This window comes from Achroia grisella, unplaced genomic scaffold (genome assembly GCF_030625045.1).
Source record: "Achroia grisella isolate CSIRO2021 unplaced genomic scaffold, CSIRO_AGI_Agris_v1 utg808, whole genome shotgun sequence".
NCBI lineage: Eukaryota > Metazoa > Arthropoda > Insecta > Lepidoptera > Pyralidae > Achroia > Achroia grisella.
In genome coordinates, this window is record NW_026713029.1 from 1,665,263 (window position 1) to 1,692,913 (window position 27,651).

General features: G+C 34.4%; 1 protein-coding gene across 1 annotated transcript; it reads left to right on the forward strand.

The window, feature by feature from the left end:
- Positions 1-6,478: 6,478 nt before the first annotated feature.
- LOC131851809 (DNA ligase 1-like) lies at positions 6,479-26,792 on the forward strand. The gene is made up of 19 exons (XM_059202369.1): positions 6,479-6,784; positions 7,052-7,176; positions 8,018-8,130; positions 8,735-8,890; positions 9,840-9,913; positions 10,874-10,958; positions 11,913-11,997; positions 12,853-13,009; positions 13,489-13,613; positions 15,248-15,337; positions 16,098-16,250; positions 16,933-17,019; positions 17,912-18,052; positions 18,628-18,788; positions 19,461-19,984; positions 23,283-23,459; positions 24,459-24,581; positions 24,926-24,971; positions 26,094-26,792. The coding sequence occupies exons 1-19, from the start codon at positions 6,715-6,717 to the stop codon at positions 26,221-26,223; spliced, it is 2,622 nt and encodes an 873-aa protein (XP_059058352.1). The 5' UTR covers positions 6,479-6,714; the 3' UTR covers positions 26,224-26,792.
- Positions 26,793-27,651: the final 859 nt, after the last annotated feature.

The following is a 27,651-nucleotide window of genomic DNA, read 5'->3' on the forward strand; positions in this document are numbered from 1 at the left end:
GGGGGGAACAAATGTATTATCCCTAATACATTTGTTCCCCCTGTAGTGGTAGTAGTACTTAGTACATTTTTTGAGGGGAAAGAAGTACTAGCACAAAAAATAGTCTTCAGAACACCAGACTTGTTTATTGAAAGTATTTGAACAATATTTGAGGCGTATATAAGGGAAAACCAAGACAAGCTTTAAAGAAATGGTTGTCAGGACTCGGATTTCTTTATTAGGAGTATTCTTCATAAGTGAACAATTTTTGAGGTGTATATATAGTCGACTGGCAACACTGGCTATTGGATAATACTGTCTGAAGTTCGCTGGATATCTGGACAAGAAGTTTGAAGAGAATGCACGATCTCAACCGAGTCGACAGATTATGTGCCGAATTGTCTCGTCTATAGATGCTTTATATTTTTGAATTATATATATGTATGTTAGTAATTAACACGGTTCCTCGTAGTTATGACACAGTAGTTCAAATATTCGAAGTTCATAAAAACTGTCTTAACTTATAATTTGGTCTTATTCGCAGCTGTGAATCGGTAATTCAAATATTGGGATTCAAAACTATTCTATCTTTTAATTTAGTCTACATTGTACCCAGTGGGTCTAATGTTATAAAGATTGCTTAAGCGTTTCTGGAGTTTATCCCGGACAAACATTCTGACGCGTGATTTTTTTATATAAGGATTATGTTGATTACTAGAACAGGAATGAATGGAAGAGAAAAACATATTATGCCGACCCCGAGTAAATGGGATAAGGAAGAAGCAGATGATGATGATATGTTAATTTCTATAAATAGATCTGAATATTCGGCCTACAGCAACATATCCCCATGTATTTGTTTAACTTTAACTTAGTGATTAAGTCATAGGAGCTAATTTTCAATTGTGACAATAATGTTGTGGGACTGTACCATAAGTAATTTGCCAAATATTTATACGATCAAATTTATCTAGAAATTTACATGTATTTTTAGACGTAGACAATATATAGATAATCTGTTTAGTAGATTAGATTGTATTTTTATTATATCTGCTCAGGATTGTCTTAGACACCGTAGTGGATAAAAAACGTTAATATAGAATTTTAGTCTATGATATGGTCGTAGACAGAGAAGGTATTGACGAATAATATAAATGATAATAGTATAGAAGCGTGGGAGAGAGACGGCAATATATATTTATTCATACCAAAGTTTCAGAACCTATATATTATATAGTCAAGATAAAAAAAAAATGACAGTTAATAAAATTTTCAAATAATTATTTAAAAAAATTAAATGTAAGAAGATTTTGTCATTACACTGTCGCGGAAAGTATTAATTTTAAAGGGAAAGAAGTAAGCGAGCTATATAGATTCTAGATTATAATCTTTTCTTAATTAATTTGTTGTGCAAATCATTTTACGAGTCATGCTTTAGTTCTCTATAAGAGGACTTTTCGATTAAAAATTCAAATATTAAAAGAACTTTGGTAATTGGAAAATGAAAGAATTTAAAGAGTTACGAAACTTCAACTGTAATCAAATTGGAAATCAAAGTTTTCTATAAATGTTTTTCCCCATCGTCCAGTATACGGGTTCAATTAAAAAGAACTGACAAGAAACTCAATTAAATTTCTATTTTTAAACCAGTTTGTTTACATTGTTTCCTTATATAGGTGTTTATCTTCGTATCGAAAGTTTCGAAGGACATAACAATATTTTAGTAAGATTAGAACAATATACGAAACAAACAACTAGAAAGGTTTAGAGTCTAAAGGAATATTATCCGTCAGGTGGGAGTTGCCCTTCAATTGCGCTATAAGTCCTTCCGCGGGTTTGGAATCCCTTCTGCACTCGCCCTCTATCGTCCGTTGAAGCTGTAAAGGCCAGCTGCGGCCAACAGCATTAGAATAGTCCGAAAAAAAAAGAACAACGTATACATTTGTTCACAATACATTCCAATAACCGAAGAATGCTTTTAAAATATACTTACAATTCCAATATTGGAGAAATAAAGTCTTAATACTTAGATTTTTAATAGTATTCACGCAAATATAGATTCTAGTGTTCTAGTCTAATAGATCTTCTACGAATCTTTACAGAGATGAAAATATTTAGTACAATAATGTAATAGACCTCTTACGAAACTTTACAGAGATGAAAGTATTTGGTACAAAAATGTAATAGATCTCTTAAGAAACTTTACAGAGATGAAAATATTTAGTACAATAATGTAATAGACCTCTTACGAAACTTTACAGAGATGAAAATATTTGGTACAAAAATGCTAATTTTGTTATTAAACGAAAAATATAGTTCAAAATGTTAATCATATACAATCGTACACAAAACACATTGCACAAATTTGCAATTTTTAAGAGCATTCGTATAATACTAAATTACAAAGTAACAGTAGTTCAGTACCTTATAATCATAATTACTCTACCTATATAAAAATTAAAATTTATTAAATACATCTGAAAATACGAGTATATAACAAAAGGATGCCTTACTGCTTTTTTCTCTTTATTTTGGCAACAAACAGTCATTACATAAATATACAAATAAACGTATTTTTACAATAGACATTGAGTGGCGAAAATTTTTACATAATAATAGAGTGAGCCTATTGGACTAATATAAAAACATTTCTTTTAATGAATGCCATAACTTACATTTTTCTTTTTTGTATCAGCAATCTGTTGCAGACAGCAACAAAATATCCATTTGATTTCCAAAGTGTTTAATGGCAGAGTAGAATCATTCAGATGTCAATAAATAAATAAGAATAAAAATAAAGTTTATAACTGTACCGTGATTTTGAAAATAAATGTGCAACTATTTGAGGTTTTTTAAATGAGTGTACACACGTTCCTAAAATCGGCGGTGATATCAGATCTATAGTTATAGTTTTTTTTACCGTATTTAAAAATCTTCAAAAGACCATCTATCCATACATCTGTCTATCCGTCTACCCATCAGAGGTGAGACTGGTGGAGATATTGAGTGGATTATAGCAGCGAATATAATTTAATCTTGTTTTCATCACGTTTGAACGTTACATATATCTGTTACTTAGCAACAGGATGCTTATTTTAAATGTGTAGATTGGACTTTTTCTTCTAAATTCAATGTGCCTAATAGAGATATGGGGATGTGTGATGTTCTTACCTCATACACCCCTTCACACTAAATCATATATTAAGCGATCAATACCACCTACCTACCTGCTTAACATTGATATCGCCACCGATTTTAAGAACGTGTGTTGACGCTTTAAATGTTAGACGACATTAGCGAAGATTGTGATTGTAACTTCTGTATATTTTGTGAATGTATTTAAAAAAACATAACTTGATAGCTATATTATAAAAATTATATTCAATAAATGTTAGTTTATAGCCGCTGTAGGCATTTGTTTTATCTAAGGCTTGTGAGTAGTATCTATCCAGCTTAAAGTGAGAAATAGGTAATGTAATACCTAGTGTTCCATAGAAGTGTAATAATTGTGATTACCTATTGAAAACTAGTAACAATGAGATTCGATCTATGTGAATCTGTATTATAATATTAAAATGTAGATTTTCATGTGGTATTATTATGTAAGTAATATGGTTGCCTATTAATTTTTATGCATTCCTTAAAGTAACATGTAATTCTGGCCTCACATTCCCGGTAAGTCGGACGGCCCGTGCCACCGTGTCGGATTGGCGTATACGTTGCTACGCCCCGCCCTCTTTGGATATGCGCCAATTGAACGGCGTCGTTGGTTCGTTCAGTCTGGCATTAAAAATGTAGGCCTATTATAATCTGTATTATAGATAATATTAATATGTATTAAACCCAATTATTATTAACTTGACATTATAAATTGTCAGTATTTTTCTAATGATTATTAGACAAGTATGTGTGTTTTAGAATGTTTATAAACGTCAAATTGTGTCTTTGCAAATGATTATTTCAATGTAATACTGCTATTGCAACTTATATAATACAAATTATTGATTACAAAATCTTTCAAAGTTCTTTACGTCTAGTTAACGTGAATGGATTATAATAAAAAATTTAAATGTGTATGCATTAGAGTATGATCTATCTGTAATAACATATAATAAAAATATATATTTAAATATGATATAGTTTATGAAGTTTACATCCAGGACAATAATTTAGTAGGTTTGCACTATTAGTCTACAGTAAAAATATAGTTATGACTTTAGAACTGTTTGCAAATCCAATAAAAGAAAATATTAACCTATTTTTGTAACATAATATAAAATTAAAATTCATAGAAATGTTTATAACACTTTTCTGGAGCATAACATGTAAAAATTACGTTTTTTGGTGATATACTTTTAAAATATCGAATAATTTTTTTGCCTAAGTATTATAAGCAGTTTTAAACTACCATTTTTAAATGCATCAGAATTTAAATTAAATGTGTAGGTACTCTAAATAGATATGTCTTACTCGTGCTAATTGAATATAATAATTAAATGACAATAAAAGATGGGTATACCTACAGAAATTAGAGGCCTTTGTTATAATAAAAAAAATATAAAAAAAATATCTATATATCTATCTCATAGATAGATATAACTTATTTCAGATGTCTTATGAGGTCAACCACAATTATTAGAAACTAGCTATTACCTCCGAGTCTATATTAACTTATTTTTATCAAAATTAATCAAATTTCTAAAATATAAGTAGCCTAAGTTAATTGGTATATCTAGTAGCTAGCAGGCTATCTGCGAGTAAAAGTCCCTTTAAACTAGGTCTAGTGGTTTCAGAGATTAGCATAATAAAAATCAGAAAGACAATTTTTTTGATGTATAACGTATATATGTACTTTTATATGTATTTAGTCAAAATCTGTTGATTTGAAATTATAAACAGACAATTTTATTTATTTGTATACATAATTATGTTTACTACAAGGCAGCAAATGAGTGTACGGCCTGTCTGATAATAGACCGTTATGGTAGCTCAGGTAAGTGCAACTCTTTTCTAATAAAAGCGCGATGATAGAGTCATAGAACCGAGAGCTATCAACTTTCGTTTACCTAGAGAATAATTAGATGTCGCTAGCATCGGATTAAATCTCACTCAAATGTAAAACTGCTGTATGTAATGATTTTGAAAACCAACAATTATTTCTGTTAGTGTTATTATATAATATTATATTATCTGTGGTGTTATAAAATTTTCAAATTAAGACTAACGGAAATTATCTAAAAGTAATACATATTTATTAAATCAAAGTCAGTGGCGTAATTATACCGTTCCAAACCCGTATACCGTGATAAATTCACCCCTTGTTTTTTTTACAACAACATTGAAATTTTAATAAATAATGTGCATTAATATTGTGTAATTTTAATAAATATTAATATTCCTTGTGTATGCATGCAACTAAGTAGATGAATTAAATAACTTAGATAATTTTTTTTTTCTAATTGGTATAATGATATATATTCTTTTTTATAAATTTTTGGAGTTTGGACTTCCTCTCTGTCCGGGAGGGCCTTCCGGCTGGGGGGCCGTGACTTTTTGCCGACTTGCCGCCCTGTAGTTACGCCGCTGAATAGAGTATTTAGGTTGTATATATTTTCCTTGGAGGAAAGTATAATTATTTTATATGCATTCTATATATGCCTACATTGGAATGCTTAGCCTACGCAATGCTTTATGTAATGAAATTATTGTCATTCCTATACTATATAGATAGATAAGTAATTGTAAATTGATGTGTTAAATGTTTATTGTTCAATAAAATCAGTTGATCAGTCCATAAGTTGATTCGTTTTATTTATAAATTTATTGCATTCCTCAAGTCCAGTTTTTTAATGGATAATGATGGAATAGTGTACCCGCCAGAGCTAACGGTTCACGCTTGCGGGGCGCCAGTGGAGGACAATAAGATAATAATGAGGTCAGATCAGTTAGCCCATCGTGACAAATTTGCCAAGAATGTTTTCAAAGGGAACTGCGTGGAGAAAATTGCTAGCTATGGGTTCCATATACCACATTACCTGATATGCGGGTAATGTGACCGTCAGATCCAGTTACTATATTACTATTTGTTTGGATGAGAATTGTTAGGTCAGTTAGTCTATCATGACTAATTCAACAGGAATGAACTATAATGGATTCTAGAGGAGACCCCGCGGAATCAGTCGTATTTTGTTTTTATAATAATATCCAAAAACAGGATAATTTTCCCTTAGACAGAATCTGAAACTGTAAAATAAAAAAGTTTTAACGAAATTTGTGCTTGACTATATTTTAAAAATGAAAATATGACAATTAAATCAAAAGATTTTGTTTTGATTCAGTGTTTCCCCATTTCAAGAAAAGGCAAGAGGACTCAGCCCATACAGCCATTAGGTTGGGTAGATTAATAGTTGACATTGACAATAACGACACTGACATTGACAATCTACCAACGGTGTCAACTGACAGACGGGAACCTAAACAACAACAATGTAAACAACTGTTGCTATGGCGGCATTTTTATTTTCTCGCCAAAATAATACAAGGATAGATGTGTATTTATTAGAAACTATTGATAACTTATTACAAAATTTAAATCATGTCATATTAATATAATAAGTCGTGGAAAAATTGCTAGGATGTAAATCATATTATTAGCTAATTCCAAAATTATTATTGTATTTTGTATTAGAATTCTTTACATTCTTCATTGTAAATAAAGATAAATGTACAAGTATAATGAACGGATATAGAAAGGAACATGCCGGTCACGATACAGGCAAGAGTCATTCCACAAAATGTGAGCGAGGTATGGGTCTCATTTATTAAATCAGAAATTTCACTTCTTTCCTACCATATTCAGAAATACTCCTTTCTTGTGCTGATTCTAGTTGGAGTTACAGTTATTTAATGTCAATTATGATTATTATTAATTTTATTATCACTACTAATACACACTAAATGTATACATAAAGTTAACTTTGTTATTCATTGTAAAAATCTGAATATATTTGACATTTGAATGTATATAGGTATGATTATATAATTTTAACTTATATTTGTTTTATTACTTTAGAATTACTTTACCGCATTTGCCCCTCAAAATTAAGTAAAAAAGAATTGGAAGATCTTTATTTTGCTCTACTGGAAAACAATCTAGAACTGAAGAAAACACTTAACTCACAGCAAGATAATATAAAGGTAAAATATTTTTTTATCTATAAGTACCTGTAAAAAAATCTATGAACTATCTATATATATATATATATCTATCTAACATTACTGTGAACATATATTTATATATGTTCACAGTAATGTTAGAAACAATTGAACAGATTTTTATTCATTTATCTTCTATCTACAGAGGAAGGAAGACCTAAGGAAGTATTAGGTGTATAATTTGTTAAGGTTTTGTATAAATTAATTGAAATATGCATGCAAAGCTGGGATATGCTAGTTAATCATAATTAGTACTTAAATGGCTGTGTCAAACAAATCATACATCCTGTCGATACAAGAAATTCTGACCAAAAATCCGTCTGTATTTGATCCTGTGAAACTATGAGCATAAAATTTGCTATTTATGTCACAAATATGTGTAGTTTCAATATAAATTCCAAAAAAAGCCTTTAACAATTGACTATACATAATGTGACAATTAAACAGAAGTATTTAATATTAGTGTAAATAGATACTATAAATGATAATTATATGTATATTATATCATCAGCTATTCTGCACATCAGTCTCTGAGACGGCATGTCCTTTAGACACAAAGGGCTCCAGTATGTTCTATGTATTTCTGTTTGCCAATTGGGACCACAACGGTTCAATGGTCTAGTGATTGAGCATGGCACTTTATTTTCAATGACACTAAGTTTGATTTGACATTATACAAATATTTTGGGATTGGTCAATTATACTTGGTTATTATAATCATAAATAGAGTGATGATTTAAGGTGTATTTTTTATAAAAAATAAATGTAGTACTATTTCTTACATATAGTATAGATAATTCGTTTATTTGTATATCTTATACAGTTACTATCAACAAAAGTGCAAAGGATGACAGCCACACAAAGGAGCAGCCTTATCAAGGAGAGCAAAGACTGCTGTGCTGCTACCAAGGCTGTTGTTCAAGAGCAGAAGGCATGGTAACTGTTTTTTAGATAATAAATGTATTCCTGAAATGTGTTCTTCAGAGTTTTAATAACAACTAAACTTTTAAATTTTTATTACTGAAAGTAAAAGTTATCCCAAAACAAAAATTGGGTCTAGGTCTGTAATACCGGCCTCCGGTTGGAGGAGTTCTAATGCACCACAACACATATAACGAGATACACAAGTTACCATTGAATGATATGACAAGAAAGTGAAATTATAGGTCACGCAAGTATGATATCTTGGTCCTATATGGAATGACAGGGTATAAGTGGTACCATGGGCGATACTTGATAACAGGATGTCTGCAGTGCTCATATATATAGATCACGGTAACCATTTACCATCTGCTTTTTATTAGTATAAAAAATTATAGCAAACAAGCTAACAGCCTATCTGATGGTAAATGGTTACCATAGCCTATGGATGCCTGAGACACCAAGGGTAACATGTGCGCGTTGTCGACCCTTAATAAAACGTATATAGGGTATATTCAGTTGTCTTAAGGGTCATCTTGAAAAACCCTATGCTTTACCATGCTAGTTACATAAAAACAATTTATTTTCTAATTTAATAGAGTTATGTCAACATTTACAGTATAGCTGATTTGAAAAAATCAAACGAGCGCATGTCGGAGAGGATTCGCATCCTCAACATGAGGCTCTGCACAGCTAAGCAGTTTCTTAAACAAAGCCCCTCGCAGACCATGTCTCGCTGCTTTAAATGTCTTACAGCTGCACCTGCATCGATGAAGTGAGTGTAATCTACATTTGAAATTGTACTAGATAAAGTTTAAGATACGACAGCTGATAGATAAAGATAGATAGATAATAAACATGCGTACAACTCTGACCAGTTCGCTGGCTGCTCGAATAATGCATTTTTTGTCCGACTCACTGTTCATAAGCCGCCATATTGAACCACAACTCTCGTAAAACCGGAAGTGATAACAATAAGAAGAATAAAAGATGCAGTATATCATCTTTTATTCTTCTTGCCAACCACAGATAATGGGATGAAGATAAGGCAGTGAATGAATTAATTGTATTTAGAATTTTCCATCAGGCATCATATCTACATAGTTTTTTTCGTGTTGAAAATGAGCCATGTCTCTAATTTTTTAGTATTCATTGTCAGCAATGTTAGGTTGATCTCCACGCAATCCTGAAATCATCGTGTTTAATTCCTGGCGACTTTGTCATTATAGGCTGTGTTACTTCATAGACAATTTATCATTCTGCGTACTGTTAGCGCTAGGCTAGGAATTATATAAATAATAATAATAATAATAATCTCAGGACAATTCACACAGCGCCATCTAGACCCAAGTTAAGCTAGCTAAAGCTTGTGTTACGGGTCCTAGACAACTGATACAAATACATAGATATTTTTTTTCGTAAATACATACATATTATTAGAAAATACCCAGACCGATACAAACAATCATACTCATGAATACAAATGTTTGTGCCGTGCGAGGAATCGAACCCGCGACCATCGGTCGTAAAGCGGTAGACTAGACCGCTAGACCACCGAGATTATAGATTACTTCAAATAGGTATTTGCATGTCTGTAAAGACTATATAACATAAATAACCATACCATCTATTATGTACTACTTTTCTAACAAATAAATTCAATTTAATTTCATATCATTCCGCAATTACCTATAAAAAATTGTAATTTTTTTTGTTGTTTTTAGAAACTCTTCAGTGAGTGTATTGCATTCGCGACGCAGTGAGAACAATCCAAAAACAAGTGTAGCTACCAGTCAATGCACAGACAACAAGTAAGTTCGTAATTATATGAGTAAATAAGTTTATATGTATTTAGTTCTTTTTGTTTGTGCGGTAACCAATATAATGTAATATATGTCATTTAAGTAAAACCTAGAATTAGCTTTAATATTGCCACATACGTTATTGTATGTACAAATTGAAAGACCTTGGTTTAATTTTAAAATAAAACAAAATCAATATATTTTTGATGACTTATGTATGACATTCAAGTTATCATTTAATGAATAATATCCAGTTTGAAAATAGTTATGATCCGGAAAATTACTTTAAACAAATGTAATATAAAATTAGTGTATATTCTGAGAATATAAATATTCTTTTATCACGGTACCATTATGATCTATAACAAATACAATATATAATAAAGAAATAAATAAATGTGCTAAAAGTAATATATATATATAGTGTTGCGAGTAAATGATACGATGTTGTTGGTCGATGTATATTACAGATGATAATATACTGACAATATGTATATGGAAATAATGATCTTATATACTAAATAACAATAGGAAAATGTAAGGTGGGGTGACACAGTTTAGACACAGCAGTGCTTAGTATTCAATTTGACAATATTCAATTTGTCTTACTAGACATTGTTAAATGCAATTATTATTTTGATGTATCTAGATAACTTTGTCCCATATCGTTTCTGGAATAACAGTAGACTCTATAAAGTCTAGAGATTCGTTGGTAAATTTGTATTGGAATGCAATTATTATTTTGATGTATAGGTAACTGGGAACGTAATTTTTTTCCTCATATTCGTCCATCTCCTTTTCAGTGATAGAACAGGCAAAGATCCTTAGACCGTACAACCTAGTCTACGTTTAAACTTCTTCATATTAGTATAAGTGATGAGGCCAAAGGCCAATTCTTATGTAAATTTATTCGTTATTGCTTTCATTCGTATTCTCAATTTAAATTGGGAACATAGATATTTTAATGAAAAAAATTTTTTGTTTTTATTTCAGAGAAGTAACGACTAAAGATGTTGAAACTGAAACTTGTGAATTAGAAACGTGAGTATAAAATATCGTCGGTTAAATACAAAAATGGCAGTTTTCAAAACGTACATTTTTTACCAGACAAGCTTTTAAAGATTTTTTTTTAATTTATTGAAATTATTTTTTCCTTTAATTTTTTAAATTTACACAAAAGTATTGTATATCATTTTAAAAGTATTTAGATAATGATTAAGACGGCGTGGTTAATTTAATTGACTTATATAAAAGGAGGCAATTCTAGCTTCTAATTTTGAAAAATATCATTTTTCTATTTAATCGACAATATATGTATGTATTACTTTCGATTGTGACCTGTATTCAACAATTATATAGCTTGAACTTACCGAAATCTTGCTATGTCTACATGGTTTAGGTAAAAAAAAAAGAATTTACAAGGTTGCTACGTACTACGTATAGATACCGATAGAACGGCTTGTCTGCATGTTTTCAACGTTCCTACGGAGTTTAAGTTTTTTTTTTCGGACTACTCTAATGCTGTTATTCACCGGATGCAGATTCCAAACCTGCGGAAGGATTATTGAAATTTTTGACGGATACGACTTTAGTCTGAGGGCACCACTAGGGGGTCCGAACCTCGGCTTAGGCCGTCGTAATTTCGATCCCCGTTTGAATTGGATGGGGGATCGATCGGCGGGGCGTATATTTTATTGGCAGTTCAGCTCTATACTGCTATATCTGGTAACATTATTTGAAAATTTGACAATTACATCTGTCAATTTAGTCTCTGAGATTAAAAAATAGTCTGTAGGTACTATAGGTATCTTGCTATGTTTAATAACATTTGTTTTTTTTTATTTTTGTCAGTTTAGCTCTACACTGCTATATCTGATAACAACATTTGAAAATTTGACATTAACACCTATCAATTTAGTCTCTGATAATAAAAAACAGACTAGAGGTACTATGGGTAACTAACGATGTTTGATAACATTTTTTTATTATTACCAGTGGCAGTTCAGACAAGATGTGTAATGAGAATAAATGCAAAACTCTGATGGAGGAGTTCAAACAGAAGATCATCAACTTGCAAGAGGTAAGTGACGTAATTCTAGACAAAACAGCGCCGCACGTGGAGGGGGTAGACAGTAATGGGAACAAGTGGCTCCATTGTTAGCAAAGTTCCTTGACGAACTAAAATACAATATTACACTTCTGAGAACGTCGTCGTTTCTTCAGTGAATTGATACATATGTTTCTGTTTTAAATTTAAAAAAATTCTTGTCGGCCTTCATGCTTTCCTCTCTGGAACCCATCGTGGTTATTTCGGGGTGGTGGTCCTATCATTCTCCACTGGTGCCCCGCCAGCGTATACTGTTAGCGCAGGCGGGTGTACCATGAGGCCCGCAGCTAAAACGGTCCCACGCCGTCGGAGTCGCGGTGGACTGACACTCGATCCCGTGACTCCACTAAAGGCTCTTAGTTGGGATACCTTGGAGTTTTTAGTGAGTAGGAGTCTCACAGTACCCGCTTGCCTCCCCCGTGGCGGGTGGGTCTCCATGGGGGATTTTCATGGGGGGATGGAAAAAAAGGCGGGTGTACCAGTCCATTAAAAAGCTCTAAACTAAGCTGGAGCTTTTACTATGGTTTAATGTATAATGTATATGTTAGTTTATTATTTAATAGATCAACACGGAAATTTCCTGCTCTCTCTTCGTGTGAGTTTGAGTTTGTGTTCCGAATGAATGATAGAATAAAATATGACTATTCAAAAGTGCTCATATTAAATTTGTATAAAGATTATAATTATTTCTATTCTGTTAATGTACTCGAATACATTTTAAAAACACGTGTGATAACGGCCTTGCAAAGAAACCAACCAGACTACCAATACGGGCGTCGTGATTTGAGTAGATTGATTTGCTCTAATCTGTCGCGTCTCTCTTTCCAGGAGTTGTCTCACACGCACGAGGAGTACTCGAGCCGTATTTCAAGCTTGGAGCGTGAAGTGAATCGTGCAGAGCAGCAGCGTAGTCTACAGGAGGAGCAGAACGGAACTCGCGTGAGAGAACTGGCAGCAAAGCTTCGAGATCAGGAGGCAAACTATAGTCAGTACATAGATAAACGTAGAATGGTCTGATGGTTTACTACTCCAATTTATAAGTCAGCCTCGGTGGTCTAGTGGTTTAGAACACGGCCTTTCGTTGATCGCGGGTTCGATTCCTCGGTATAAACATTTCTATTCATGAGTATATTTTCACTACCATATTCAACTGAAACGGCTTACTAAACAAGCTGCTTGGCAGTGACAGGTGTGACATGTTGTTTGTCCGCGATGGACTCCTAAACTCCTAAACCGATTGCAAACTTGATTTGCACATTGTGTGCAATTTGATCCAACTTTAAAGATAGGATAGCTTACATCTCAATTTATAGTCGCAATATTAATTTATTGCAAATTATTTGTCTATTATTAGCCACAGCAACGCGTGGCCGGGTCTGCTAGTAAGTATATAATATATAAGTCTCGAGAAATTAATATATAGATACCAAAACAACATCCATAGTGATCACATTTACCTTTCAGACGATATCTCCACTCAGTTATCCATAGAGAAGAGTAAGGTAACAGAGCTAGAGATGCGATTGAAGGCGGCCGACTCGTCGGCCCAAATAGCGAAGACCATAGACACGCACCTCTCCAATATCAACGTACGTTCTATTTTTTTATTCGATTAATTTACTATTATCAATTAACATATTTATATTATTAACCGAGTCTTAACACGAATAATTTTATGGCAAATGCTCTCAAATCATTGCGACGGCTAGTGCAACCTAGTCGAAACGTCGAGAGAGGTAAATTATATATACTCTATATATATAAATAAAATTGGAGTGTCTGATTGTAATATTGAAATAACCGTTTTTTACTACATGCATATGAATATAAATATGGTACATACACAAAAATAATATTTTTTACAATTTTTGTCTGCCTGTCTGTTTGTTCCGGCTAATCTCTGATATGGCTGGACCGATTTTGACGGAACTTTTATTGGCAGGTAGCTGATATAATAAGGAGTAACTTAGGTTACTTTTATTTTAGATAAATAAAGTTATATTCCACGCGGACGAAGTCGCGGGGTCAACTATTTGATATAAAATTATTCGTGTTAAGACCGGGTTATAAATAATGTATATTGAACACGAAACTAATTAAACAATAGCTAACATATTTATGTCACAAACAATTATATCTGTTCACTTAAAAAAAAACAATCATTGTAATCCAACGCGACACATCGAGGCAGTATACGAAAGATACTGGAAGAGTTCCCTCTTTGAACCTATCGTCTGGGCAAAGTAGCTACTAGCTCTCGGGTCGTTTGAAGTGTTACGTTCACTATGATATTCTCTGTGACTGATACACTTAATAATAGGCCTCTACTGAAAGAGAATAATGCATTTTCAAAATATTATGTACCTCTTTATATGTCAAATATGTGAGTGAAAAACATTAAGACTGAACTTACATGGCTGTCATCGGGATTCGGGACACACAATGATGTATGGTATCCTGAATCCGATATGTTTTATTCCTGATAAAAGAACTATCCCATCTGGATAAAAGTCAGGAAGCTCTATTATTGTATTATTTATAATACTTCTAGATTTATCTTTCTGGCTCAAAAATATAATAGTATATTAGCTGTGTTTACACGTACGGTAATCAAAATACACTGTCCAACAAATATAAATGTTAGGGATGAACAACCCTTATCACTTAGGGGTATGAATAATAGATAGTAGCCGATTCTCAGACCTACTAAATATGTATAAAATTTCATAAAAATCGGTCGGCCGTTTCGGAGGAGTTTTAGAAATTTTATATATGAGAAGATTATTATTTATTTATAAAAGGGCCGACGGAATGTCGGGAGCCCACTTGAAATATGGACCGACGATGTTAAGAAGGTGGCCAGTACATGTATAGATTTTATTAAGAACCTCTCAATGAGTAAAGACCACGTCCAATTTACTCTGACGGACACGAGAATTTTATATATATATATATATGTATATATATACGCAGCGTGGGAAGGCCTCCAGCAAGGTGGACCGACGATCTGGTCAAGATCGCTGGAAGACATTGGATGCGAGCAGCGCAGGACCGATCGTCGTGGAGATCTTTGGGGGAGGCCTATGTCCAGCAGTGGACGTCTTCCGGGCTGCGATGATGATGATGATGATGATATGTAATATTGTCATTATTCTAATATAATTATTATTTTGTAATATAATATATTTTGCCAGTAAATTTACAATAATTCATTTATGTGCAGGAATTAAGAAGACAGTCATCTAAACCAGACAATAAATTCAAGACCAGCTCGCCCCTGCAATTACCCAACTGGGAGGTACCTTCGCTGCATGTGCGTATATAAAATCCAGTAATAGATTACATTAATTGAATAACAACGTCGGCCTCGGTGGTCTAGCGGTTTAGAACACCGCTTTACTTCCGTTGGTCGCGGGTTCGATTCCTCGCACGGTACAAACATTTGTATTCACGAGTATGATTGTTTGTATCGGTGTTTTACTAAACTATGTATATATTTTTTCATGGATGGTAATGGAATGGTGCACCCGTCTGCGCTAACGCTTTACGCTGGCGGGGCACCAGTGGAGGATGATAAGATGAGCATGAGGTCAAGTCAGTTTGCCCATCGTGATTAAATAACCAGGAATTAACCACGATGGTTTCCAGGGGGAACCGCGTGGAGGTCAACCTAACATGGTACATTGCTAGCAATAGGGACATTAGACCCCATTACTATCAATCACCTTCCCACCAAATATTTTTTTGTAAATACATACATAATATGTTTTGTAAATACATACATAATATACATATTATGTATGTATTTACAAAAAAATCTAAGTATTTATATCAGTTGTCTAGTACCCATAACACAAGCTCTGCTTCCCGTGGGACTAGATGGCGCTGTGTTAATTGTCCAGGGTTATCTATCTGACGTAACAGCTATATTACAGTAAAGTTTCAGCAAAATCCGTAGAGTAGTTTTTTTAAAACTGCCGAAGCATACATCAGAATGACACATAGGCTATAAATTTCACGGGGGTGAAAACGCGGGCACAGCTAGTATTATATATAGTTTTATACTATTGTAGTTGGAGGTACCCGTGTTACAGCCAGTCATCAACCGGGTAAGCCCCGGACCGGAACCGGAACCGGATCGAGAGGACACCAGACTGTCCAAGCATTCGGACGATTCCGGATATACTGACGTCAACCGGACGCAAGACTACGACCAGGATAATAAGGTTTTGTACTTGCTAAAGTTTCCTATTAATCCACCACCATCCACCTCGGTGGTCTAGCGGTTTAGCACACTGCTTTGCGTCCGATGGTCGCGGGTTCGAACATCCTCTCGCACGGTACAAACATTTGTATTCATGAGTATGATTGTATCGTCTGGGTGTATTCTATGTATATAATGTAAGTAACAAAAAATATGTAAGTATTTATATCAGTTGTCTTTTATATTATAGAACTTGTGATCAACAAGTTCTACTTAGCTTGGGACCAGATGACGTTATGTGTATTGTCCACTGATATTATATATTATATAACTTCTAACAATACTACTTTTGAATGTTTCCTACTTAATATAGTATCCTATTAATTGTGCCACGTATGGAAGTGATTATTTGCTTTATTTTAATATATTTATAAACCAATGTCTTTTTCCCGTCATGACTTCTTCTGGGTGTACATAATATAGTGAGTTTTTCATAATACATGTACATATATACATATCCTACGTTACTTTGGATTCATATTCTACCAATCTGTGAAAGAATTTCTCATATAGGTACAGTGGTTTCTGAGTTCATTCCTCCATCTCCTCTCCTCATCATCCACTCTTTCTTTATAATATTAGTGTAGATAAGTAAATTAATGATTAAGTACTAAAATATTAATGAGTACTTACTTGTTTTTAAGGCTCTGGCAAAAATAAATAAAGAACTAATGGAACGGATATCATCTTTACAAGAGCAATTGGACGCAATAAAAATTTCGACGGTAAGTGTAACTTTATTATAGATAGATAAAATCCCTCACGGGTCTAGGTAGCGAAGTTGGAATAAAGGGGAGCACGATAGATCTATGCAGTGTCACAGTTCTCAGTGACCTAACAAAAGCCTAAACCCTCCCCAAATCTCTCAGTGACCTGACAAAAGCCCAAAAACATTTAATTGATTGTCATTAATATAATTTTTACCACGAATAATTTTATGGCAAAAAAGGTTATTTACGTCTCGACGTTTCGACTAGGTTGCACGAGTTAACTGGAGTCGACGGTTGACTAGCCGTGGTCACGAGTTAACTGGAGTGCTGAAGCTCGTTAAAACCTATATTAATATTGTGTACCAAAAGAGAAAGTTTAAAGATAATTATTAACATAATTATCGATATTCCACTATTCCAACATAAATCTAAAATCCATGAGTAGAATTAAGAGTTTAGAAATCTTTATGTGTTAATTTATATTCATGACTAAAAACACGAATATGAACCCAATGAAACCTATGGCTGAAATGATGATGATGATACCATAAAAAATAAAATTTATATTTTACTGTGTAACCCTTTGACTATTTAATTCGTAATATATTAAATTAGATGTGCAATGAAACAAAACCGTTCATCTAAATAGTCCTTCGAGACGGATTATCGTTATTTGATGTCGTATAAATAATAATGATGACCCAGGACAATTAACACAGTGCCATCTAGTACCAAGTTAAGCAGAGCTTGTGTTATGGGTACTAAATAACTAATTGAAATACTTAAATATTTTTTTTATAACACACTTCATATTTTATATGTAGCGGTTTGTTACACGGCTAGACTACAGGCCGTCAATGTTAAAAATATGTGAATCTAGAAAAAGCAATAAAGCACACAAATATATTTTCAGAATGAGGAAACAATAAAACAGTTACTACATAACAAGAGCTTCCAATCTGAGGACATTGATACAGAAGACTATAAAGATGTTGGAGTAGATGATGTCTCAGATGGACCATCGCAAGAATTTACCAAGAAGATAATAGTGGAGGTTAGACCTACTTTACTTACATGGTTAAATTGTTATATGTATTGAATTTTATGCTAGAAAAGTTTTAGGAGACTATAAAAATACGCTATCAAATAAATATCTGAACATATTTACATTTTAGGATCATAAATTCAGTATAGAAAATGAATAATAAAAATTAATATTATAAAATCACCTTCCAGCCAGGAATATTTGCGAACCGATATGATATTGAAACCTTACAAAAAGGGCATATTCCATTTTAAAAGGCCGTCAACGCACTTGTATTTCACATTTCCCTGGTGTTAGGGGTGCTCATGAACAGCGAGAATTATTACCACTAGATGGGCTGCAAGATTGTTTGTTTGATTACTAGCTTAAGAAATAGGGATTGTTGGTAGAAATGTGAAAATTTAGGGTATGTATTTATAGTTGCCACATTATAAAAAAAACTCCAATAATAAATGGCAGGGATAGACAACCCTCTCAAACCTACTGAATATACATATAAAATTTCATAAAAATAGCTCAAGCGTTTCGGAGGAGTATGGTAATTAACATTGTATTTTATATAAGATTTAATTTATTTTCTATAGAAACAAAGAAATAAAAGCAACACAGAACAAAGTCCAGACAGAAACGAATCTTTACAAGAACGTCGTTCTAAGGAGCGTTCCGCTGACATGTGTAGAGTTAACGAACTGTGGAACAGTTACGACGATACTCCCAACACCGAAAACACGATACAAGCCACCTCGTGAGTTGTATTATTATGATATTATATTAGTACAGTCAGTTACAGTAGTCCAGTGGTCGAAATTCGACCATAATTAACTTAACATTCAGTAAGACTATAGACAAATAATATTGAAGACAAACTATGTTAATTTATTCTCAATTTGATCACAGACTTTATCAATAAACATAAGAGTATGTATGCGTGTGTGTCAATTACATGGTAGTGTGTATAATGTTTTGTTATTTATTTAATATATTTTTAATATATAATTTTAACAAATATTAATATTCTGCACTCTTTCTCCATATGAACTATGAGTGTGCGAAATTTCACACTTTTCCGTCCGCGCTATATCTATATTTTCGTAAAAAGGGGTACAAAGTTTTTGTTTCACGTATTAATATACAGATATTGGCGACTTCATCTACACAAATTTTGATCCCCTATTTCATCCTGTTCCAGATTATTATTTAAGAAAAATACAACCTATCTTTATGTCGAATTTAATTAGTATGTATTCTCTGTAATTGCACTGTCTAATCTGCATCTAACAGCTAAACAACTTACAAAGCAAGCTTGAAAGATTGTCAACTAAAGTAGGTGAGAATGAGGTACCCACGCAGACAACATTTTATAGTTTACCTTTACAGTTGTTGTGCATACTAACATATACATTATTATCATTTTCAGAACTCATCCAATCCAATTGGAACAGCTGGAACAATCTGTCGGGAAAAAGAAAGAACCGGTTCCAAGTGCAAGGCAAAAACCGATTAAAAACGCTACCAACACGAAAAGTGATACACACAACAGCTTTCAAATACCTGGTCCTTTACCAGTTCATAATACAGAAAATATAGCAGGTTCTAAAGAAAAACCGTGGCCGAGAGCCAAACGTAAATTAATTGATATCAGAACGAGAAAAGATACCAATAACTCTAAAGACAACTTAAATGCAAATAATGCTGGTAAATATGAAGAACCTACTCTACAAACTGAGGATGAAACTACACAGTTTTATCAAAACAGAAATGCAACGGTTGATAAACAACCTGCGCTTGATGGTAGTGAACAAAATTTAAAATTAGGTTCAACGAAAATTGAATCTCTCGATCATGCAAAGATCAGTGATGATAAACAAGACGCTACAGTAAATAAAATGCAGGCAAATAACGCTGGCGTGCAAGAAGCTGTCGTGGACGTTAACCAGCTAGGTAAGGTGATATTATTATTCTCTCAACTGTAGTATTTTATGTTTCTTCTAATTCTCCTGAATATACAGCATCACAATTAACTTAAAGTATGGAAATTCTGTGTAATGATCAACTAGCATTTTTCATAAGAACTAACAAATCATATATTTCAATTCATGTACTTTTGTGGTATGACAAATCTACGGACAGTTCGGTGTGCTTTCAAGCTAAGAAGGATTGATAAGAAACTCAGCTGTTATTCCTTTCAAATGATCGTCTATCGATTGTCGATTATTAAAATCTATAAAATTACTTGAGTCTGTTGTCACTTCCTTTGAAACTGAGAAAATAGTCTCAAAAGCACTGTTTCGTCCCTCCAGAGCTAAAGTTTCTAAATCAAACGTATGTAGGACTAAGAGGACATATTTCATTTATCTATATTCATACCAAATCCTTTACGTAGTACGCAAACAAATTTATGTGTAATGCGCTTCTAATCGTGAACACAACCCTAAATATTACTCCAAAGGCTTTTAAAAATTTTTAAAAAGGCTAAATTTAACCTATTTTTTAATTTTTTTTAATTTTTATTTATTTATTCATTTATTTCAGGCAACTAGGCCCATATTATAAATACCTTATAGACTAACATACATATAATATAATAAAAACCAATACAACTATATTGTCTGTGTGATCACGGATGAAGACGGCAATCTGCCACGGTAGCGCCGAACCACACCTTTCGGCCAGTAGTCCTCTTTCATGAAGGTGGGCAGCAAGTCGGTAGGGACCAGGGCCACAAACGCTTTGAAACTCGCGTTGTGACTCGACTTCAGCTGCGTCACCCTCAATGTCAGGTTACTCTTGATACGGTTATAATCGACAATGTTCTGCTCCTTAGTGGCGTAATGTAGAAAACAGGTACATTGTCGTTGTCGGTGTAGCAAACGCAGCAGAAAGTTGGGCCCAGTGAGTGCAGTGCCACAATGATTCCAAACCCTGTTTGTGCGCCTCTTCTTTTGTACCACGACGAAGCCATCATCGTCGCGGTTCCCAGTGGCAGCACACGTAGGGTCAATGTTCAGTGCCGTTTTTGGCACACGCCGCTGTACTGAAGCAGCCGGTTTGCTAGCGACGACGGCGGCAAAATCTCGACGCTGTGGTTGCACCGAGGATTTTGTTAGCGCTGCTTCCACATGCAGCGGTATCGGCGCTCGCGAGCTGCGGGCGGGGAGCACGGGGGGCGCGGCGGGCGGCGGTGACACCACGTCTGGTGACGTCAGTGTCGACGCCGAAACCGCTGACTCCGCCGTGAACGCATCGCGGCATGCCCCACGGCGCGTGTTGATGTTCGTAGCGTCAAGTGACCTAGTTTCTTTTCGCGAGTCGCGCAAACTGTCCACTTCCTTGCGCAACTCACTAATTATGTGCTCTGACGCATTGAAACGTAGCGTCACATCTGCCAAACTCTTTTTTAAGGACACGATATCCTTGAGTAGGCTGGTAACATCGACGTGATCAAATGTGACTGGAGGAAGTTTGTTTAAATCCTTCGCCACAAAAGTCGGCACGTCGTCTGGATCGGTCTCCTTCAGCAGCGTTATAATGTCCTGTACGCTTTTTTTGTGTCCCGTCACGTCTACGAGACACCATCTGATCAGTCTTATTTAGGGACTCGAAGAGCAGAGCCTTCGCTCTCGCGATGTCGTCCTGGCTGAAGTTGGACACACAGATCTGGACTGCACTTACTTCGTCCATTACGTCCAGCTTCTGCTGCAGGAACGCAAGGAGTTCGTTAGTTTGTCACACATGGCTGGAACTTCGACTAGCACGGCTTATGCCGCGCTGAGCAATTACGATATGAAAGAAAATAATTATAATACGTGCACATCGGATCGCGCTTAATCTGAGACTGATTTTAATGTAACTAATGAAGTTGTGGATAGGTCTAGTAGTCTAAACTTTTCCGTTAGAAATTCGAAAAATCAAAACTTTCTCTTTATAATATTAATAGATTAGTGAATAGAAAATAGTACTTACAAAACAGTCTAACTCAAATGGTGCGTTAGTGTTATGCGCGCACTACAGCCGTGCGTGTGATTGCGGACCCCGAATATTTCACGGGTCCCAGAGGTCCCCGGAGTCACCTCACGCGACCCTACTGCGGTCGTGCAGTGGAACGCAACTGTATCGGCCGACAACCGCGCACGTGCTACGACACTGTCGATGCGAGGACCCTGAACAACGGACTGTTAATAATTCATGTGGTACTATTTACTGTACGCTTTCACCATGTACGGTTGCAGATGATAATACTAGTAGTAAAATCTTGTGTAAATTTTTAAATACCACTAATAGTAGTAGTAATATTTCTATAGTTCTACACGTCGACTAAATAGAAAATTGACATATTTCAAAATTAGGAGCTAGATTTGCCACCTTTTATATATCATCATCTGCTTCTTCCTTATCCCATATATTTGTGGTCGGCGTAATATGTTTTTCTCTTCCATTCATCCCTGTTCGCAGTCATCTCGTTATTTACTTCCTTTCTCACCATATCATCTTTCACACAGTCCATCCATCTCTTTTTAGGTCTTCCTCGACCCTTATAACCATCCACATTCATATGTAACACCGTCCTTAAGATATGATTTTCATTCCTACGCATTACATGCTCATACCACGATAGACGATTACTTTTTAACCTCTCCGACATATAACCTCACCTTTTATATAAGTCAATTAAATTAACCATGCCGTCTTAATCATTATCTAAATACTTTTAAAATAATATATATGTATATAGGTACTTCTGTGTAAATTTAAAACTTTAAAGGGAAAAATAATTTAAATAAATTTAAAAAATTTAAATGTATGACTTGAAAAAAAAAATTCTATTTAACCGACGATGTTCCTACTAATTTACAATGTGAACCTTCGTTCAATGTCGTAAATATGAGTAGTTCTATATGACCTATTATTGCAGTTAGTTAGTTGTTAGTAAAATTAAAATGTAATGAGTTCATAATATAAATGACTTAGTTTTTAGGAATACAATACACATCAATAGGTAACTTATCTAAAATAGAATATTCCAGAAATTCAATATCATCAGTAGTATTATGTAGTTTATAAATTGTTATTTTGTAGAGAGATTTCATTTGAAATTAAAATAGTTTTGCAAATATATTCATTCATTTAGAGGTAAAAGATAGGTAGGGATTTCTCTCCATGGTACACCAAACAAGTCGTGTCCGGACTTGTACGTAATAATTAAGCGCTCGTATTATTTTAATATATTGCTTTATTCCAGGAACGCAAATGGATAATGGGCAACATACTCACCATAAACAGCGACCACAAGCTGACCGTCAACGACGACCGTCCCACCGTCCGCTGTCGGGCGACCGCACCTACTCGATCGCTGGCGACAACACTGACTGCGAGATATCCTCGCTCACCGACTTACCGGACGAGGGAGACGCAGACGGTATAAGTTTTTTTTTAATTAGTATACTCATATAACACCTGTTAATGTAGATTCATATATGTGAAAGAACAGCTACCTTTAAACGTACGCTCTTTCAACGTGCGAATATTTTTTTCTCGCGAGAAATGTATGCAACATTTCTCGCGTGAAAAAAATATTCGCATATAAGGGTAGATAAGGAGAGCTTTTTGTCTGTCTGTCTGTTTGTTCCGGATAATGTCTGAAATGTCTGGACCAATTTTGACGGGACTTTTATTGGCAAGTAGCTGATGTAATAAGGAGTAACTTAAGCTACTTTTATTTTAGAAAATAATGGTAAATTACACGCGGACGAAGTCACGGGTATAGCTATATATTTAAAAAAATATAGTTAATTGTTACGAAAAGGCGCGAAAGCGCGCACGATTGAAGGACGAGAACGTGTGAATGCGTGAACTGATGACGTGCGCATGCTCTCCTTATCTACCCTTATATGCGAATATTTTTTTCACGCATATAAAAAAAATATTCGTATATATTATAATATTAGTATATATGTATATATATATATATATTAGTATAGTCCCTAAAAAAGTAGAAAACCCGGAAATTGACATCCGGGATGTACATTACAAAGGTAGTCTGGAAGAGATTACTCAACGTTAAGCCGCCCTTTTCAATAATAATAATATTTCAGGACAATTCACACAGTGCCATCTAGTCCCAAGCTAAGCAGAGCTTGTGTTATGGATACTAGACAACTGATATAAATACATGGATACATTTTTTTTAATAAATGAATACATATTATACATAGAAAACACCCAGACCGATACAAACAATCATACTCATGAATACAAATGTTTATATCGTGCGAGGAATCGAACCCACGACCATCGGTTAGTAAAGCGGTGTGCTAAACCACTAGACCACCGAGGCTGTCAAATTTTCTATCAGTTTATGTATATTTACTATTTTGTTCTGTATTTGGTGCAATAGTGTAATTAAAAATAATAATAGTGGCGAGTTACCGTGAGCCGCTGTCCCCGGGTGAGCATAAGGCGACGACCACGGAGTGTACCGACCACACCACGACGACCACCGACTACGGCTCGCTCAGTGAGGGGGAACTGCCGGCACCAGGTAATTATTACCACCGAGAAGGAGATTGTTAGCAATAGCACAGATAACAATATTACATAGTAATAGGGACTTTTGGTTTGTTTGTATGTATTTCAAATGGCAAAGAAGCAACGGTCCATGGTAACCGTCAACCGTCATCTACTTTTTTTTAGGCATGAAGAATGAAAATAAAGAAATTGGTTGTGTCACGTATATGTATATCAGATTTTTGCTGTACTAATGTCAAATTATTTTCTTTTTTCTGTTAGGTAGAGAATTTTACAGTGAACCGCTGTATTCCACTTTTATAAAAAAAACGCTGTTTACAATTAATCATAATACAGTACAATGAAATTTCTTTCCAGTTAGGAAACGTTCGAAGGAATTAAGAGCTACTGCAGAGACAAAATTGTAAGTTGTAATTTTGTGCACAAAATTGGTAGTGAATTAAACACATAATATAATAATACGTGATTTTGGGTAAAAGTATAGTATAATGTATTAAGAAGATATGAGTATCTATTTTTGTACTATATTTAATTCGAATCAGTTTAGCCATTTATATAGGTTGAGTAACAAACATCAATAAATATTTACTGTAAAAATTTTCCAATTATTTTTTTACTACTATTTTTTACAAAATAAAATGATAGTGGACAATTCACACGGCGCCAGTTCTAACCTACTATATAAACTGATACAAATACATTTACATTACAGATACTATTATTAAATACATACATAATATACATAGAAAACGCCCAGACCGATACAAACTCATACTCATGAATACAAATATTTACACTATGCACGGAATCGAACCTGCACCTATCGTAAGTTAAGCGGTTTAGCACACCGCTAGATCATCGAGACCGTTAATATTTTTATAAATACAAATGTTAACACTATGCACGGAATCGAACCTGCGCCAATCGGAAGTTAAGCGGTTTAGCACACCGCTATGCCATCGAGACTGTTAATATTTTTATAAATACTCCTAAATACAAATGTTAACTCTATGCACGGAATCGAACCTGCGCCAATCGGAAGTTAAGCGGTTTAGCACACCGCTAGACCATCGAGAGCGTTAATATTTTTATAAATACTCCTAAATACAAATGTTAACACTATGCACGGAATCGAACCTGCGCCTATCGGAAGTTAAGCGGCACACCGCTAGACCATCGAGACCGTTAATATATTTATAAAGAATTGTAATATATAAGTAAATATATTTATTACTTCATAGATTTATATTATTTTGTTCAATTCCGCTACAATTAGCATGTGTGACATCACAAATATTCGGTATGGAAACCGAATATTTTTGGTCAATCAAATCCCGACCGTGTCGCAATACGGGTGTAGACTCAGTTCTGTCAAACGGTCAAACGGTCGTAATTTGATCGCCATTAGAGAAGGTCGAAACAGCACTCAAGTTTCCACACTGAATATTTGTGGTCTCACATCAAGTAGTGAAATGGACTTCCTCAATATAACACCTAATTCGATTAAAAACACGTTTCTTTCCAGAATCCAACCCGTGTCGGTCACGCAAAAGGTTGAAGAAGCTCTCCAGGCCATCGGCGAGGAGTTGGCACGTTGCAGAGAGCTATTACACACACAGAAACCTCTGGGGGTGAACTTCTGGTCTTCCTTCTAGAAGTATATTTATGTAGCTGCTTGTATATGTAGTACTAGCTGTCCCCGTTATTCATTCGTAAATCATTCCACCTGTACCATTACTTACATACTACAAGAAACAAATATATTACGTAGCGACACCTCATCACGTCATATATAATGATGAAGTTATAACCAATTATACTTCAAGCTATAAAAAATACACCAAATTCCTCGAATCTGTTCTATTCTTAAAAATAAAGTATTACTTATATATGATTCCCCTACGATCGATCCCCCGTCCAATTCAAATTGATATTACGACGGCCTGAGCCGAGGTGCGAACCCCTAGTGGTGCCCTCAGACTAAAGTCGTATCCGTCAGGCAGGAGTTGGCCTTCAGCCGCTCCATAAGTCCTTCCGCGGGTTTGGAGTGCCATCTGCACTCGCCCCCTAACGTCCGGTGAAGCTGTAAAGGCCAGCTGCGGCCAACAGAATTAGAGTAGTAGCTTTTAAGATAATATTTAAGAAGTAAAAAGTATTTGTTAAAGTTATTCAGCAAGATTATTAAGTTAACGATGAGATGAGAAATGAGATCAGTTTTGCACTCTTTGTAACGATACTCTCCGAAACGGTTTGACTGTTCGAGACCAAAATTCATCGAAGGTCGAACTGCAGGCCATCGTTTACCACTCAAAAAAGTTCCTATCGGTCAAGGTTGAGTTTTTAAGAGTAACCGTGCTCCGTTTAACATGTGACCAACACACCGGTAACAAACCTAGTTTACAGTAATATCTATAAAGTATTGTACAGTATATATAGTGGTATGTATTATTTAAAGGTTTATATGAAATATGTATTGTATACATATATATATATATATATATATGCATATATACATAGAAGGAATAAAGCGTTGCGTATATAAGATTTGGTTTTATGTTGTATTGATATTCTTCTTTCTCTGTACTATATAGTTTTTTTTTAAATTGTGTACAAAAAATATAGGTGTATTTAGTTAGGTTTGTTTGTTATTATTGTGATTTCTTTATGAATATAATTGACATTATAAAATGTAAAGACGCGTATTTTGTTTGTTATTGAAATATATTTAATTAAAATTAATATCAGTTACTTTTTTTTTGTTACAAATGTATTGATTAAATTAATTAAAATGAAATAAAAGTGATATTTTACAATTACATGATGTAATTTTATTTAATTTTCTCAAATGCTGCAAGTACACTAAGTACGCGCGGTACGTATCTAAGTTCACGCGGAATCAATTCCCAGTAAGTGATTCCATACTTTTGATCGCGAGTTGTTATTTGTTGTGGAGTCGTCCGTTGGTCCGTACGGACCGCAGGGTGCGGGCCTCGAGTTAAGTTTGCCCGGGCGTGTCACCCCAGCGTCGTTCGTTTACCGGCCGGCCGGAAGCCGGCTGTTTACGTAATGTGGCAAGAATCAAT